This window comes from Erpetoichthys calabaricus, chromosome 16 (assembly GCF_900747795.2).
Source record: "Erpetoichthys calabaricus chromosome 16, fErpCal1.3, whole genome shotgun sequence".
NCBI classification, from domain to species: Eukaryota; Metazoa; Chordata; class Cladistia; order Polypteriformes; family Polypteridae; genus Erpetoichthys; species Erpetoichthys calabaricus.
The window spans coordinates 93,611,043-93,627,342 of NC_041409.2; the positions used below are offsets into that span (position 1 = coordinate 93,611,043).

Below are 16,300 nucleotides of genomic sequence, written 5' to 3' on the forward strand. Positions count from 1 at the left end.
CTGAAGACACGGAGAAAGAGAGAAGGCTGATAAAGACAGGGACACCAAAATGAGAGCGAGGAAGAAACGGAGAGATAACAAAGCAGAGAAAGGTGAGATGGAACAAAGAATGTCAGACGTCTCGCACCTGAGCTCCATTCTCCTTCAGCTGTCTCTTGGTCCTGGCACCCCCGGGGTCCTCGGTAAGATTAAGGAGGACCACAGAGCGGCGCTCCCAGCCAATGAAAGAGCCGTCAGTGATGGCATCCACAAAGGACAGAAAGTCCTCGAATCCAGGGTGTCTAGTGGAAACCAGTGAGAAGGAGGTCCAATCGTACTCTTCCAGGACCTCAAATATGACTCGGAGCTGCTGGGCGGTTGAAGAGCCCAGCTGCAGAAATGTAGACCCACTTTCCTATGGGAAGAGAGATAGAAAGAGACAGAGAGGGATGAGAAGAAAAGGATCTATGTGTGGATAATGAACCATAGCTGAAGGACAGTTCACTTACCTTGGGTGTGTGTACCAAAGCTGCCCCTCCACCCACACCCACAATTGGGACGCTGGTCTGGGCAGAAATGAAGTCCAAAATCTGAGCGACAGCTGATGCACTTCCAGACCCCGCTGCCAAAATGCAGGCAAACAAAATAGGTTAATCCTTTGTGTCCCATTACATTTTCGTTCTTTACTGTGTACATATTTTTATGTTTACCTCAGTAAATGTCACACACACACGTCACTTATCAAACTGCACTATATCATCTCAGCAGACATTTGAGACAGATCAAATATCCCTGATCTACACACCAAAGAAAGCACATAAAAATGCCATGCCCTTGTGGCAATTGGGGAAACTTTATTTTATATGACTTCTTTCTTAGTGGAATCTACCCGGTGCCATGTTAGAAATCTACTTTTGAGACTTGGAGCATAGACAGGTAGAACTAAATGTTATTTAAATGTGTATGTCTGTGTGACAGAGGCGGAGTGGGTATGACGTTAATCTGCATCCAGTCCTGTATGTAGGCCCTGCAGGGAAAAACCTGGGCGTTGGTGGCAGAATTGGCACTCCAGCCACCATAAACAAACCTCCCACTGGTTCCATTCCATCTGAACTTGTGTGGTGCTGATGTGTAACCCGTTGCATGGCTGTAATTCTTTTTTTTTTTTTTTAATTGTATTGATTTTATTAAAATCAAATAACATTCCATACACAAAACTCAAGTTTTACAAAGAGAAAAAAAAATGTTCTAAGCAAATCAACCCCCCCCCCCCCCCCCCCCCCCCCCCCCCCCCCCCCCCCCCCCCTGAGAAAGACAGCTAGGCGAGCAGTGTAAAGCTCTATGCTAGCAACGACAAATGAATAGATAAAGTAATACATGAATAAAGATTTTCTTCTTCTTTCGGCTGCTCCCATTAGAGGTTGCCACAGCGGATCATCATCTTCCATATCTTTCTGTCCTCGTCATCTTGTTCTGTCACACCCGTCACCTGCATGTCCTCTCTCACCACATCCATAAACCTCCTCCTAGGCCTTCCTCTTTTACTCTATCTAACCTGGCAGTTCTATCCTTAGCATCCTTCTCCCAATGTACCCAGCATCTTCCTCTGCATATGTCCAAACCAAGACAATCTCATCCAGCCTGAGCTGACCCTCTAATGTCCTCATTTCTAATCCTGTCCATCCTTGTCACACCCAATGCAAATCTTAACATCTTTAACTCTGCCACCACCAGCTCTGTCTTCTGCTTTCTGGTCAGTGCCACTGTCTCCAGCCCATATAACATAGCTGGTCTCAGTGCCACTGTCTCCAGCCCATATAACATAGCTGGTCTCACTACTGTCCTGTAGACCTTCCCTTTCACACTTGCTGATATCCGTCTGTCACAAATCACTCCTGACACTCTTCTCCACCCATTCCACCTTGCCTGCATTCTGTTCTTCACCTCTCTTCCACAATCCCCATTACTCTGTACTGTTGATCCCAAGTATTTAAACTCATCCACCTTCGCCAACTCTACTCCCCTCATCCTCACCATTCCACTGACCTCCCTCTCATTCACACACGTGTATTCTGTCTTGGTGGTCCTACTGACTTTCATTCCTCTCCTCTCTAGAGCATATCTCCACCTCTCTAGGGCCTCCTCAACCTGCTCACTGGTCTCACTATCATCCTGTAGACCTTCCCTTTCAAGGGGAGAGAATCTGCTTCCTCAGTGCTTTAAAAGCTTATTCTAAATGTTATTGATTAGATCCTGCCAGGTTTTGAAAAAGTTTTTCACAGATCCTCTAAGTGCAAATTTGATTTCTTCCAGTTTCAAATAGTATATAACATCAGTTACCCACTGACTTAACAGAGAAGAGTTAGGATTCTTCCACTTGAGCAAGATAAGTCTACTTGCTAATAGTGAAGTAAAGGCAATTAGTTTGTTTGTCCTTCTCCACTTTAAGCCCATCTGGAGGTGCCCCAAACACAACTGTTAATGGATTAGGAGGGATTGGGACACCAAGGCTGTTTGAAAGACATTTAAAGGTTTTTGTCCAAATTGATGTTAATTTGGTGCAGGCTCAAAACATGTGACCCAATGAGGCTGGAACTTGATTGCAACATTTGCAGGTTGATCTTGCCTTGGAAACATTTTGGACAATTTTAAACAAGACAGATGCCCTCAATATAATGTGTGTTTTATCTATTGTTTGGTGTCCTACGAATAAATAAAATGTGTTATTATATATAATTTTGAGTTGAATAATTGTATGGTTTGCGCATGTGGAGCTTGAGTGAATTCTCTGCATTGCTACCTTCCACTCCTTTTCTGAGATGTTGAATAGGAAATCCTTTTCCCACTCTACTCTTGGATCTTTGAAAGGGAGGGACTGTAAAAAAATAGTTTTATATATTACAGAAATGCTGTCTGAGTCCTTGAGACTGAGCAATATTTTTTCCGGCATAGAGGTAGGTGGGAGGTAAGGAAAATCAGGCAGGTTCTGTTTGACAAAGTTTCTGATTGGAAGGTAGTGAAAGAAATGTGTTGTTGGAAAGTTTAAATTTGGAATGTAATTGTTCATAGGAAGCGAAGAAGTTGTGTATGTAATGGCTGCACTCCTAATCTGGGATCCCGAGTTTGTTTGTCATGTGGTGGGTGCAGCAATGTGCTGAATCAGCGTGAGCTCCTATCCTCTCTCTCTCTCTCTCTCTCCTATGTGACAGGAGTTCCCAGTTTGAAAGTAACTTAACCAGATAGGAATTTGTTTCAATAATAAATGCCAGCCCAAGTGTTTCCAGTGTTATTGATGATAGAAGAGCTGCATGCTGTAAATTTGTCCATGCTGTCGTATGGTATAAAATGACATCATATATTGTAATAATTTAAGTGACGCAATAGAGAAGTCACAATAGCAGTTGAGGGGACGCTGGCGCACGCACGTTGCTGCTGCTTCTCCCTGTTAACAGCACTTTTCGTAAGCGCCTTAAGAGTGGAAAAGATTCTATATAAATAAAATGTATTATTAATAATAATAATAATAATGATGTAAGTGACACAGTAGAGAAGTGCTCAGCTATTTGAATCCCATGGCCTGTCGTTATACTTGTACAATTTACACATTGTCCCTGTGTCTGAATGGGTACTTCAGTTTTCCCCCAGTGACATGTGTGATAGTTTCACTGGTGACTCTGAGCTGGCCCTTTGTTAGTTTGTGTGTATGAGTGGACAATGCAATGGACTGACACCCCTTCCAGTGCTTTTTTTCTGCCTTGTACCCAATACTGCTCAAATAGGGGGTGGCCCAACCTTGACTCTGAATTACATTATATAGGTTTATAAAGTTTAGGATATTCTGATATACTTTAACCTAAATCTTAGGGGTCTACAATATATAGTAACTTCAAAAAGTAAATGAAACAGAATATTTATATGTTTATTGCCGGGTGTCTGCAAAATGTAGCTTATACTAAATGTGACACACATGTCATGCATCGAATTAAATTATAGCATCTCAGCTTTAATTTAAGGACAAGATCAGAAATATTTAGGTCTGCTTGTACATTATTTATTTGAATTTTATGTTTCATCTTGGGCTGAAGCTTTTATGCACAGCAATTTCACTTCGGAGTTATAACATCAACTTTCATATGTCCACGCTTATTTTACACAGGGGACACCAGTTTTGGACAGAATGGCGGATCATCAATTTGTTTATACAATCGTTAACCTCACTCCCTATGTAGGAAATTGCTCTGCAGGGGGCTATGGCAAGAGTATCGACTGGATCACACGTTCGCATCATTAGTCATGACAGGGGTGCCGAGTGTCACAGAGTGAGGCAGTCAGCTTTATAGTTTCTTTCCTGTGTCTGCGTGAATCTTCTCTGCACATTCTAATTTCCACCAACTTCTCAAAGAAGTGTTGTAAAGGCTGATTGGGGCTTTAAACTGGCAATGTGAGGGTGACTGGGGACATGTGTGTGAATTTGTGACTTGCAGTCATTTCTGATTGCCTTATGTCTAATGATTCTATGATAGACCTGGAATGGGTTTGGAATATTGATTGATGAATCAACATTACACTTGAGAAACGTCCATTTCCCACCATATTCTTCCAGCTCTGTGCTAACCTGGAGTGATGTGGTGGTATATGTCAGTTTTACAGACTAAACTTCTCTTCTGTTGCATGTTACTAAATTTGAGTCCATGTTTAGAACACATTTGTTTCAAGTGTTTTCTTTAAATTACATAGAGCTGATGCTTTTGCTTCACTTTAAATGAAAGTGAAGACCACTTGGTTTAAACAGTCATATAAAATAGAAGTGCCCCTTCTTTTTTTTTTTGCATGGTTATATATATATATATATATATATATATATATATATATATATATATATATATATATATATATATATATATTAAGACATAAATAACTCGTATTATCTTCTCTAAGGCCTAACATTAGGTAAGTCTAACCTCAGATGACAATAACAGATTTTACTTTATTTTCTTAATTATAATCTTTGTTTGTCTCTGTCTGTTATATAGTATCTATCTATCTATCTATCTATCTATCTATCTATCTATCTATCTATCTATCTATCTATCTATCTATCTATCTATCTATCTATCTATCTATCCTTTCATCCTTTCATCCTTTCATCCTTTCATCCTTTCATCCTTTATAAGAATTGTCTGGAGCACTACAGTGTCAAGGTACATCTGCAGTTATCTCGGGCCCTGTCCACACATTTGTTTTTCTTAAAAAACGCAGATATTAGTCTCCATTTTCATCTGTTGTCCACATAGCCCAGCATTTTCAATCTCTGAGAAGGGAGACTTTTAAAAATGGTCTTCAGAGCTGTAAACTACTGAAAATGCAGCCTTAGAGTTGTAATGCAGATAGGCAAAAGGCAGATTTTTGAAAACACAGACTCTAATCATTCTCTGAATGGTTCATGCTTATTATGTGGCCATTTCCTGATTGGGTCCTGCTCATTACAACATCATGGAAGAAAACCATATTCTGAAATAGCAGGCATAGAAGAGTAGCTTTTCATGGAACTTGTTGTGTTGCTTACCTTTGTGTCTAAATTGTGTTTTGTACAGTTTGAATGCTGCATAAATTGGTAAAGGCAAAAACTTTACTGGTCATTGCAGTTATGTCGTAAACCCTATGGCCGACAGTATTATCACCCCTTCAAGGATTTTTCAGCAATGTCTACATTTCCAGTGTAGGCAAACATCTATGTCATATGCCGTTTCAGTCAATTTATTGTGGATGGTGATACTTTCATAAACATAAATATGTGTAAATGTGAAAACGTTACAATGGTCTGAGGTTGTTTTTGCTTAAAAATGCTATTTTTGAATGAAAATATAGTAGTGTGAACATAGCCTCAGTGAAGCAATTGTTAGTCTTATAATCCTGACTGGAAAGCACCATCTCCATACAATTTGATGTCTGTCACTCTTCAGGAAGAACGAGTTATTATTGACAAATGGAGAATATTCAGAATGGCTCTCAGTTTTTGAAGGAGTGTACCTCCCAACAAACTCCACACAGTTCACACTGTATAATGTTGCACAGAAACCAAATGTTGCATCTAAAGATCTATAGGCCTTTTTGAACATGGTAAATATTAAAGTTCTCATTCTAGCCTCAGTAAAAGGCTTAACAAGTACTTTTATTTCATGAGGGTAGCCTTGAGAAAGTTGTTTCTCTTCATTAAGACCATGGTAAATGTTCTGCCAGATGAAAACTTTAAAAAGATGAAGCCAGAGACTCATAGTCTAATACATGCAGAAGCCATAAGAATAACAAAGCTGAAATCACCAAAACACAAGACACTAACCAGAAATTCAAAGTCAAAACACAAGCAAAAAGTCCTAAATCCCAAAAATCATTTTAAACAACTAAAACATACAGAGGTTTGTTACAATATCTGGAAACTTGGACAACAGCAGTAGCATGCCAGCATCTTAATTAATGTATGCTAAGGGACATAATGCATTGAGATGTTTGCTAGTCCCATGGTAGCTATGAAGCTAAAAACAGGATGACCAAGGTCTTTAGAAAATACACAAAATGATGGTGGCTGCAGTTGAACACAATGAACAAATGGTTGAGTGGAAACTTCATCAAAATATTAATAAAAAATAATAATGACTATAAAATGAAATTGTAGAGTACAAAATATATTGTATGCTGAAATGGGTTCTGCGTGCTTTAAAACCCTTAATCATGAGAGAAGTACAGTATATGTTTTCAAATTGCATGTGAATGAACCACTCAATATTTGTGCAATATCCTCTGAATAGATGAGGCCAGTGTAGCGTGGTTTGGTCTTTATGAATACATCCACGTTTGGTGAGAATTAAATACAATGCACAAGAGAAGTAAATACAATGCACAACAACTTCACACCAAGCATCAAGCACGGCCTTAGTCATTTATAACACCAGATGACCCTGAAGCTCTAAGCTCTATGATCCACTTTCTTACAAGCATTACCGAATGGATGAGAATTCATTTCCTTTAAGTGAGGTAGGGAAAAATGAGAAATTTTAGTTTTTGACAGTAATAAATAAGTGAGGGTCCTAGAATGAAATTTTATCATCTGACTTTACAATCAATCCAGAAGCTACTATCTTATTATGGATTTGGACCTAAGCTTCAAATTACCTAGAGGTCCTGATATAGCGAATACTGAAGTAATGAAATTTTCAGAAAAATTAATATTTTTTGTTGGCCTGGACAGATGTTCATACAACATCGCGTTTAACAGATTTTGTTTTAATGAATATACAAATGTTTCTGAATAATGAATGTTTTTCCAACCAAAAATGGCCACCAAAGATAATACGATGCAAAAAATAATTAATGCCATGCCTACACTTTCACCGAGTTTTGGGAACCATGCAACAGGCCATCTGTTTCTTCTTAGACCCAAAGAAATTGACAGTTTGTTGCAAAATTGCTGGTCTTGGTGAGGCTCGGCAAGAGTGTACAGTAAGCACAACATCACAGAGGAGTGGATAGCTGTGTCGTGTGTGGATACTGTACTGTTTGAGTTTCATAGTGCTTCTCAAAGTTGTCTTTGCAATCAACAAAAAAAAGTGAGAAATGGCATCAGTTTAGGCTGAAAAGGAAAAAAAAAGTCTCATACATATTTGTAAAAAAAAAAAAATAAAAACGTGGGCGCTTTTTGAATGTTGATTGATGAAAAGCGCCCATGCTTTTATTTTATGAATGATGAATGAGAGACTTATTTTTTACTTTTTAGTAGACTTTTTAACTTAATAGAAGCATGGTTTTTAAAAAGTGTTTATATATAATTTCAACTTTTTAGTCTTGGGTTTGTTTTAGTATAATTTTGTAATCAATATTTTAACACTTCCTTTAATATTTCTGTCCGTTACTAGTGCCATCTATTGGTGAAATCTTGAACTATTCTTCATATGAAAATTTAATTTCTTAATTAACATGGATTAATTGAACAATTAGTGAAAATGATTATTGATTCATGTATTGTCAGTGGAAGTGAGTAAGTGTGCAAAATGTTAAGTCATTTGGACAATAGGAAGTGGGTTAAATTTCGATTGCAAGATTTGTACCAGACAACAAACAGGCGAAGTTAATATAAGCGTGGTAAAAAGTCACATCTAGCATCTCATTTTCAAAATGTTTAAGAAGTGTTCTTTTTTTATACAAGTATTGTCAAGTTTGGGTCACAGAGTTGCATGAGAAACAGGAAGGCGAGTCCAGGTTTCCAAGGGAAGCACTAGGAACTTTATTACTGTATAGAGAAGGCTGGTACAATCTCAAGACTTCATTCAAAATCGCAGCAGTTACTTCAGTACTCAAGCACGCAAGACAAGAGTCGCGACACAGGACCAATCCTCCTGCTGTGGCTATCATCTTCAGATTAGAAAAATATCAGCAGCTTGGAATCTCTGCTGTGGCCAACCAGGAGTGTGTGAGGAAGAGCAGGTCAAAGCTCGGTGTGAACTGCTATAAACATCGTGTGACAAGCACGTTACACAGTAAGCCCTGATCCTGCAGAGGACAACCAGTTGTTTTGCCCTTGGCTTACTGTCTACCAGACGCAGCAGAGCAGACACGGAGCTGTCCTTGTGCTGCTGCTGTTAGAGATGGCAAATCACTGGTGATCCCAGTCACAATGGTATACGTATTTTCCCCATATTCGTAATAACGAAGTTTCTATTATAATGAAATATTTTTATGGTTCTATGAATTTTGTTACAACAGGATTCTACCAGTATTACTATATTACTAAGAATAATGTCCTTTCATTTATGAAATGTTTTAAAACTTACATCTCATGTAAATTATTACATGCTTTAGTTTTTGTGCTGACTAAATTGCTGTCATGCACTCCTGACAAAATTACCTAAGACAAGAAAAATGTGCTGCAGCTCATTCAAAATACAGCGGCTAGTAACTTAACAAAAGAAATCTGAGACATACGTCACTGGTCCTAGTATTATTACATTTGTTGCCTGCATTTCTTAGAATTGATTTTTAAGTGTTGTAATTATATTTAAAACTCTGAACAATCTTGTTCCTTCTTGTATTTTGGAGTGTCTGCCCCATTACATTCCTAATCACAACCTAAATCCTCCAACGTTGGTTTATTCAGAGAGACAAACATTAAAAAGAATTGGAGAGGAAGCCTTTTCCTCTTAAACACTCACAATCTTGAATGCTTTACAGATGTCAAATCAAATCAAAATCTTTACTGTCATTGTAGCAATGAGACATTGTACAATGAAATTTAGGTGCAATTTTCCAATGCAAAAATCAAATAAAATCAAAACACAATTACTCAAGTTAAAACTAAAATTATCCATTCATACATATGTCATATTGCACTTGTCCCATCACCAATGTTAACTTAGGGCTGTATTATAAACATGAAGGTGTACTCGGTCAGATTGACCACTTGGCAGCATTCAGCATGGTGATGGCCGAAGGATAGAAACTGTTTCTCAGTCTATTTGTCTTAGTCTTTATGGATCTGAAACGTTTGCCTGAAGGCAGGCGTTCAAACAATGCATGTCCTGGGTTTGATGGGTCCTGAAGAATTTTCTTGACGTTCCTGATACAACATGAACTATGTAGGTTTTCTAGTGAGGGGAGAGGACAGCCGACTATCCGCAGGGCGACCTTAATGACCCTTTGGTGCTCTTTCCTCTGTGCTACTGTGCAGCTGGAGAACCACGCACAGAAACAGTACCAAGATATGCAAGGCTAATACTTTTCAGAAGCTTCCAAAAACATTTTCGTAAAGTTGACTTTTTCATAAGTCTTTTTTGCACAATGAGTAACCTGCTGCCTCACAGTAAGGAGACCTGGGCTCGCTTCCCAGGTCCTCCCTGCATGGAGTTTGCATGTTCTCCCTGTGTCTGCGTGGGTTTCCTCCGGGTGCTCTGGTTTCCTCCCACATGTTAGGTGGATTGGTGATCCTAAATTGTCCTAGGTGTGTGCCCTGTGGTGGGCTGGCGCCCTGCCTGGGATTTGTTCCTGCCTTATGCCCTGTGCTGGCTGGGATTGGCTCCAGCAGACCCCCGTGACCCTGTATTAGGATATAGCTGGTTGAACAATGACTGACTGACTTACCATGAGTAACAGATTACAATACCATATATTTAGAAAATTTGCACATGTCACTAACCACTGCTCTTCTGCCACCTGATCAAATTATTATTTTATTTGTATTGTCCTTTACAGTCATATGAAAAAGTTTGGGAACCACTCTCAGCCTGCATAATAATTGACTCTCCTTTCAACAATAAAGATAACAGTGGTATGTCTTTCATTTCCTAGGAACTTCTGAGTACTGCGGTGTTTTCTGAACAAAGATTTATAGTGAAGCAGTATTTAGTTGTATGAAATTAAATCAAATGTGAAAAACTGGCTGTGCAAAAATGTGGGTCCCCTTGTCATTTTGCTGATTTGAATGCCTGTCACTGCTCAATGCTGATTACTTACAACACCAAATTGGTTGATTGGCTCGTTAAGCCTTGAACTTCATAGACAGGTGTGTCCAATCATGAGATACAAAGGTATTTAAGGTGGTCAATCGCAAGTTGTGCTTCCCTTTTGACTCTCCTCTGAAGAGTGACAGCATGGGATCCTCAAAGCAACTCTCCAAAGATCTGAAAACAAAGATTGTTCAGTCTCTTGGTTTAGGGGAAGGCTACAAAAAGCTATCTCAGAGGTTTAAACTGTCAGTTTCAACTGTAAGGAATGGAATCAGGAAATGGAAGGCCACAGGCACAGTTCCTGTTAAGCCCAGCAGGTCTGGCAGGCCAAGAAAAATCCAGGAGCGGCATATGTGCAGGATTGTGAGAATGGTTACAGACAACCCACAGATCACCTCCAAAGACCTACAAGAACATCTTGCTGCAAATGGTGTATCTATACATCGTTCTACAATTCAACATAATTTGCACATAGAACATCTGTATGGCAGGGTGATGAGAACGAAGCCCTTTCTGCACTTACGCCACAAACAGTCACTTGTTGTCTAAATGAGCATTTGCATACAAGCCAGATTCATTTTGGAACAAAGTGCTTTGGATTGATGAGACAAAAATTGAGTTATTTGGTCAAAACACCGGCTACCTACTGTCAAATTTGGTGGAGGTTCCATCATGCTGTGGGGCTGTGTGGCTATTTCAGGGACTGGGGCCCTTGTTAAAGTCGAGGGTCGTATGAATTCAACCCAATATCAACAAATTCTTCAGGATAATGTTCAAGCATCAGTCACAAAGTTGAAGTTATGCAGGGGTTGGATATTCCAACAAGACAATGAGACAAAAATTGAGTTATTTGGTCAAAACACCGGCTACCTACTGTCAAATTTGGTGGAGGTTCCATCATGCTGTGGGGCTGTGTGGCTATTTCAGGGACTGGGGCCCTTGTTAAAGTCGAGGGTCGCATGAATTCAACCCAATATCAACAAATTCTTCAGGATAATGTTCAAGCATCAGTCACAAAGTTGAAGTTACGCAGGGGTTGGATATTCCAACAAGACAATGAGTCAAAACACAGTTGAAAATCTACAAAGGCATTCATGCAGAGGGAGAATTACAATGTTCTGGAATGGCCGTCATAGTCCCCTGGCTTGAATATCATTGAAAATCTATGGGATGATTTGAAGCAGGCTGTCCATACTCAACAGCCATCAAATTGAACTGAACTGGAGAGATTGTGTATGAAGAATGGTCAAAAATACCTCCATCCAGAATCCAGACACTCCTCAAAGGCTATAGGAGAACAGCGTCTAGAGGCTGTTAGATTTACAGAAAGATGCTCAACTAAGTATTGATGTCATATCTCTGTTGGTTGCCCAAATTTATGCACCTGTCTAATTTTGTTATGGTGCATATTGCATATTTTCTGTTAATCCAATACACATAATGTCACTGCTGAAATACTACTGTTTCTCATAAGGCATGTCAGATATTTAAAGGAAGTTGCTACTTTGAAAGCTCAGCCATCGATAAACAAAAATCCAAAGAATTAAGAGGGGTTCCCAAACTTGTCATATGACTGTATATGAAATGATCGATCTACAGGATGTATCTATTCTCTTTATAGTTGTATTTTTTATTTTACATGTTGTAAGCACTTTAAGCTGTACTTTTGTGTGAAAATCCTTGTTGTTGTTGTGATGATATGAGTAGTGCCTGTATGTCTCACAATTGCTGAATCCACCATAAACTCTTGTTTGCATCAGAGTATTATTATCAAGGAAACAAATAACCAAGCTTCACAGAAGGCGAGTCATATGAGGCAAAGACACAGGTACATAAGCAAATCAACAACTGACACACTGAAAAAGAAAAAGAATCGAAGGTTTGTAAAGGCCAAGTCAAAGTCCGGACCCCACTGAGATTCTGTGGCCTTGAGAGAGCCATGCAATACTGAATGCCCTTTAACACAGATGAACTGAAGCAGTGCTGTAAGGAGGAGAGTGCCAAAATATGTTTAAAGAGACTGAGAAACACACACTGAAAACGATTACTGTACTTGAATTTATTTCTTCAAATGGTGCTTCTACAACATACTTAAATCATAAGGGAGTGCTTACTTTATCACACTAGGCTTCTGTGCTTATTTCTTGTTTAATAAATAGGTGACAAAGTTAAAATCTGTAATGTGTTTTTTGTCACCCGAGATTAAATATATTTTATTTTAGGCATTGTTGAACTGTTGATTTCTAGTTATATTTTGATGTGTAAAGCTATGAAATAGAGAGCTCTCAGAAATTGCCATTTGAGCAAAGAAATGGCATTGCAAAAAAATAAAGGCCACTCCTACCCCGTGATGTCACCTCTTCCTCGTAGACCACACCGTGGATTGGCAAACTGGAGAGAACATCACAAAGGCGTAGAATCAGTGAGCGTGGGCTGGTCTCATTTAGTACAACGTGGATGATGTTCACGTCCTTCACATCTATGTGGTAAGGGCTACCCCCGAGCCCTGGTAGGCCAGAGCTGCTTGAGATATAAGTTGCTCCAATATAAGGACCACCTAGGACTACCCGAGGCATATCAGAAGGGTAAGAAGGTCCACTGAAGACCACTGCAATGTTGAGTGTGCCAGCACGGTGAGGGATGCCCAGGCTGAGCTTTGATGCATCTTCTCCGTCTCCCAGAAAAGGCGATGAGCAGGTGGTCAGAGCAGCAAACAGGAGCATTTTAAAGGTGTGGCTGAGCAGAGGCAACGAGGTGGGACAGGAACCAAGAAATGCAGATGTGACCATGATGGACGAGCAATCTGTAAAAAGAGGAAGATGAGAATGAAGCACACAGATCTACTGAGAGTGGTCACTGAATTCAAAACAAAACAGACCCCCTTTGAGTGATCACAGAACACAATTATATAAAAAAAAAGCTGTCATATCTAATTACTCCAGAACATCTTTAGAAGGTGGCCGAGGGCTTGTGAACTGTTTTCCTGTTACTGACCCATTTGTGATAGCATTTGTGCTCCAAAAAATTCATAACTGCCGGAGCGGCTGTGCTGATGGCAGCTCTTCATACTCGCTTATTATTGATATCTTACTGTTTTTGTGTCTCTCAGATCTACTAGAAGTTACTATCCCATTACCCTTCCATCTACTTTTTAGTCTTCTGGACACGTCTCTACCACTTCAGTGTAGCCACATAACAGCTCTCAGTCAGTCTTTCAATTACTGGATATAATAACCAGTCACAGCTGGCACCATAACAAGGAGCTTTACAAAGCAAGCAAACATGCAAGGTTTTGTCACAAGATACGACTGCCCTGACAAATGGCCTCATCCCAGGGTTAAACACTGCCAACGGTATATACAAAAATCTGCAGTTGGCATGTCACTATATTGTTGCATGTTTCTAGACAGATCTCAGGAACTGCACTTTTTCCATTTAAACCTTTTATAATGACCTTTGAAAGTTCTATAGACTTTTGATTACTATAGATAATACTAGAACAGGCGACGCGGGTTGAGTAGACCCCAGACCCAAATGCAGCTTGATACTTTCAGAAATGAACAACAGGGCCCAAGCGAGGGTACTAGTATAGCAGGGCTGTTTGCATCTTGCCACAAAAAGAAAAAATATATATCTCAATTATATAAAAAAAAAAAAAATCCTGGGACAACACAAGACTTTTTTGAAGAGATTTTTCCCAAGTCCCGCGAGACGAGACTTTGGCCATGAGATTTTTTGAAGTCCCGCCCTCCTCTCAATCATTTTTCAACCACGCCCACGGTCCTCTCACCTCTCATTGGTGTGAATGCTTTTGACAGACAGTTCCTGCGCTCTCAGCTCTTATAAATGTTAACGTTTTCCTCACTTTAAGTTCCCAATTGAAGAAGATGTATTATGTCCAAATCTTATTGAAGAATTTTATCACGAAGGGTTATCAACAGAAAAAATGAGTACACGGGCAATCCTAGCACTGAGAAACAATGAAGTCAAACGAATTAACGTCAAAATTGTCAATTGGTTACACGGCAAATTGGTTAAATGCGTATCAATAGACCCTGGTAGTGATCGTGCGGAACATGAAAACATCAGCTTACAATATCATGAAGAATATCTACAACCGATAACACCATCCGGTAATACGAATTACTGTAGAAAGAAGGATATATCCAAGAAAAAGGTAATGTAGTAAATCTTCCGCAGATAACTTTAGACAACAAGGGAGATCTTGATATGCCATTTGTATTAAAACGTTAACAGTTTTCCGTTAGAATAGCTTTTGCAAAGACAATTAACAAATGACAGGGACAAACATTCTAAAAAGTCGGTTTATTTAATAGAGAGAAAGAAATTAAATTCAATCACGGGCAGTTATACATTGCATTGTCACACTGAAAGTCCAAACAAAATCAAAATTCAATGCGATATTAAGGATGAAAATTAAATTTCAAAAAATTGTTTTTGCTGAAGTTTTACAGTAAAAGTGTAAGTTTAAAAAGTATTTGCATGTTAATTTCAAACCCAAACAAAACAATCGTATTACGCAACGAATACCTCTAACGCAACATGAAACACAATTTACTTTCAAATTATTATGTTTTACTATTTTTTTAATATGGTTAATTACTTGCTGTTATGCAAAATAGTTAGTTCTATTATGCATATGTAACAATGCCCATGAAAATAACAATCTGTTTAAATTGTACATCCGCATCCCCATACGCAAACAGCAGAACCGCAAAGAAGCTAGCGTGTAGCGCAGGCCCGGGGGTTGGAGAGCGAAGCGAGCAGAGGGGCAAAGCCCCCTAGTATATTAAAGAAAAAAGAAAGTTGTGGTGTTTCCTGGATATCTGTGATGGCTAGAAACCGGTTCTTGTTTTGAGCTTTAACTAAACAGACTCTACCCTCATAGATAGATAGATAGATAGATAGACACTAACACTATGCCCTGAACACACGCCAGGATGACTACAAAAGAAGAAAATTAAAAAGAAAGAAGAAAACTTCAGACTTGGCAGTCCCCATGAGGCATTATATGGGCATTTTGCCATTGCTATAAAGGAGCCCCCTTAGCGTTTCTTGACAAACACTTCTGCTGAATGATTTGTTGGCTGAAAGTCCACAGTGTTGGTGTGCTGATGTGCACCATTGTTCATAATATTTCTCTGTGTAACAGATGACCAGGGACCTTGCCCCACCAGGACGCCTGGAGCAGGGAAGGACCGGTAGAGGGGCAATATCTCCCCTGGGCACAAGAGGGCAGCCCCCCTGATTTCCATCAAGGACCAAGCTCAACCCAGTGGAGGTCCGTGGCCAACCCCAGGGGGCGCCTGGATAGTTCCAGACACCTGGAGGACAGCACTTCTGCCACACCAGGAAGTGCTGCCGTTCCAGGAACTGTGTATGCCCGGAGTGCTTCCGGGTGCAAGGGCAGCACTTCCGCCACACTAGGAAGTGCTGCCGGAAGACCATCGCGGATCACCTGGAACACATCTGGGGCGTTTATAAAAGGGGCCGCCTCACTCCATTCGAGCAGCTGGAGTCAGGAGGAGGAAGACGGAGCTTGTGAGAGAGGAGTGTAGGCGGCCAAAGAGGGAAAAGGACTGAGTAGTTGTATGTGAGTGGGGGAACTGGACTGTAAATATTGTAAATAAACTTTGTGTGTTGTGGACATCTGGTGGTGTCTGTCTGTGGCCGGGCTATCTGTTACATCTGTTATATTTTTAATTCTCTTCTTTGCTATGACCTCCAGGGGGTCCAGAGTGTGTCCTTTTGTGTGTTAGCTTTTTTTAATTTGGTGGGCCTCTCTTGAAGTGGTTACCAGCCCAGCA

At 39.8% G+C, this 16,300-nt stretch overlaps 2 protein-coding genes across 2 annotated transcripts in view; one reads left to right on the plus strand and one right to left on the minus strand.

The window, feature by feature from the left end:
- The window catches only part of si:dkeyp-69b9.6 (uncharacterized), a 752,000-nt gene that overhangs the window by 615,320 nt on the left and 120,380 nt on the right, over positions 1 to 16,300 (plus strand). The window lies entirely within an intron of this gene.
- LOC114666522 (glutamate receptor ionotropic, NMDA 2D) overlaps positions 1 to 16,300 on the minus strand; it is a 168,864-nt gene that overhangs the window by 88,782 nt on the left and 63,782 nt on the right. Inside the window, 3 exon segments of the mRNA XM_051919843.1 lie at positions 128 to 394; positions 489 to 601; positions 12,817 to 13,275. Coding sequence (XP_051775803.1) covers positions 128 to 394; positions 489 to 601; positions 12,817 to 13,261 — 825 coding nt within the window. The 5' untranslated portion in view covers positions 13,262 to 13,275.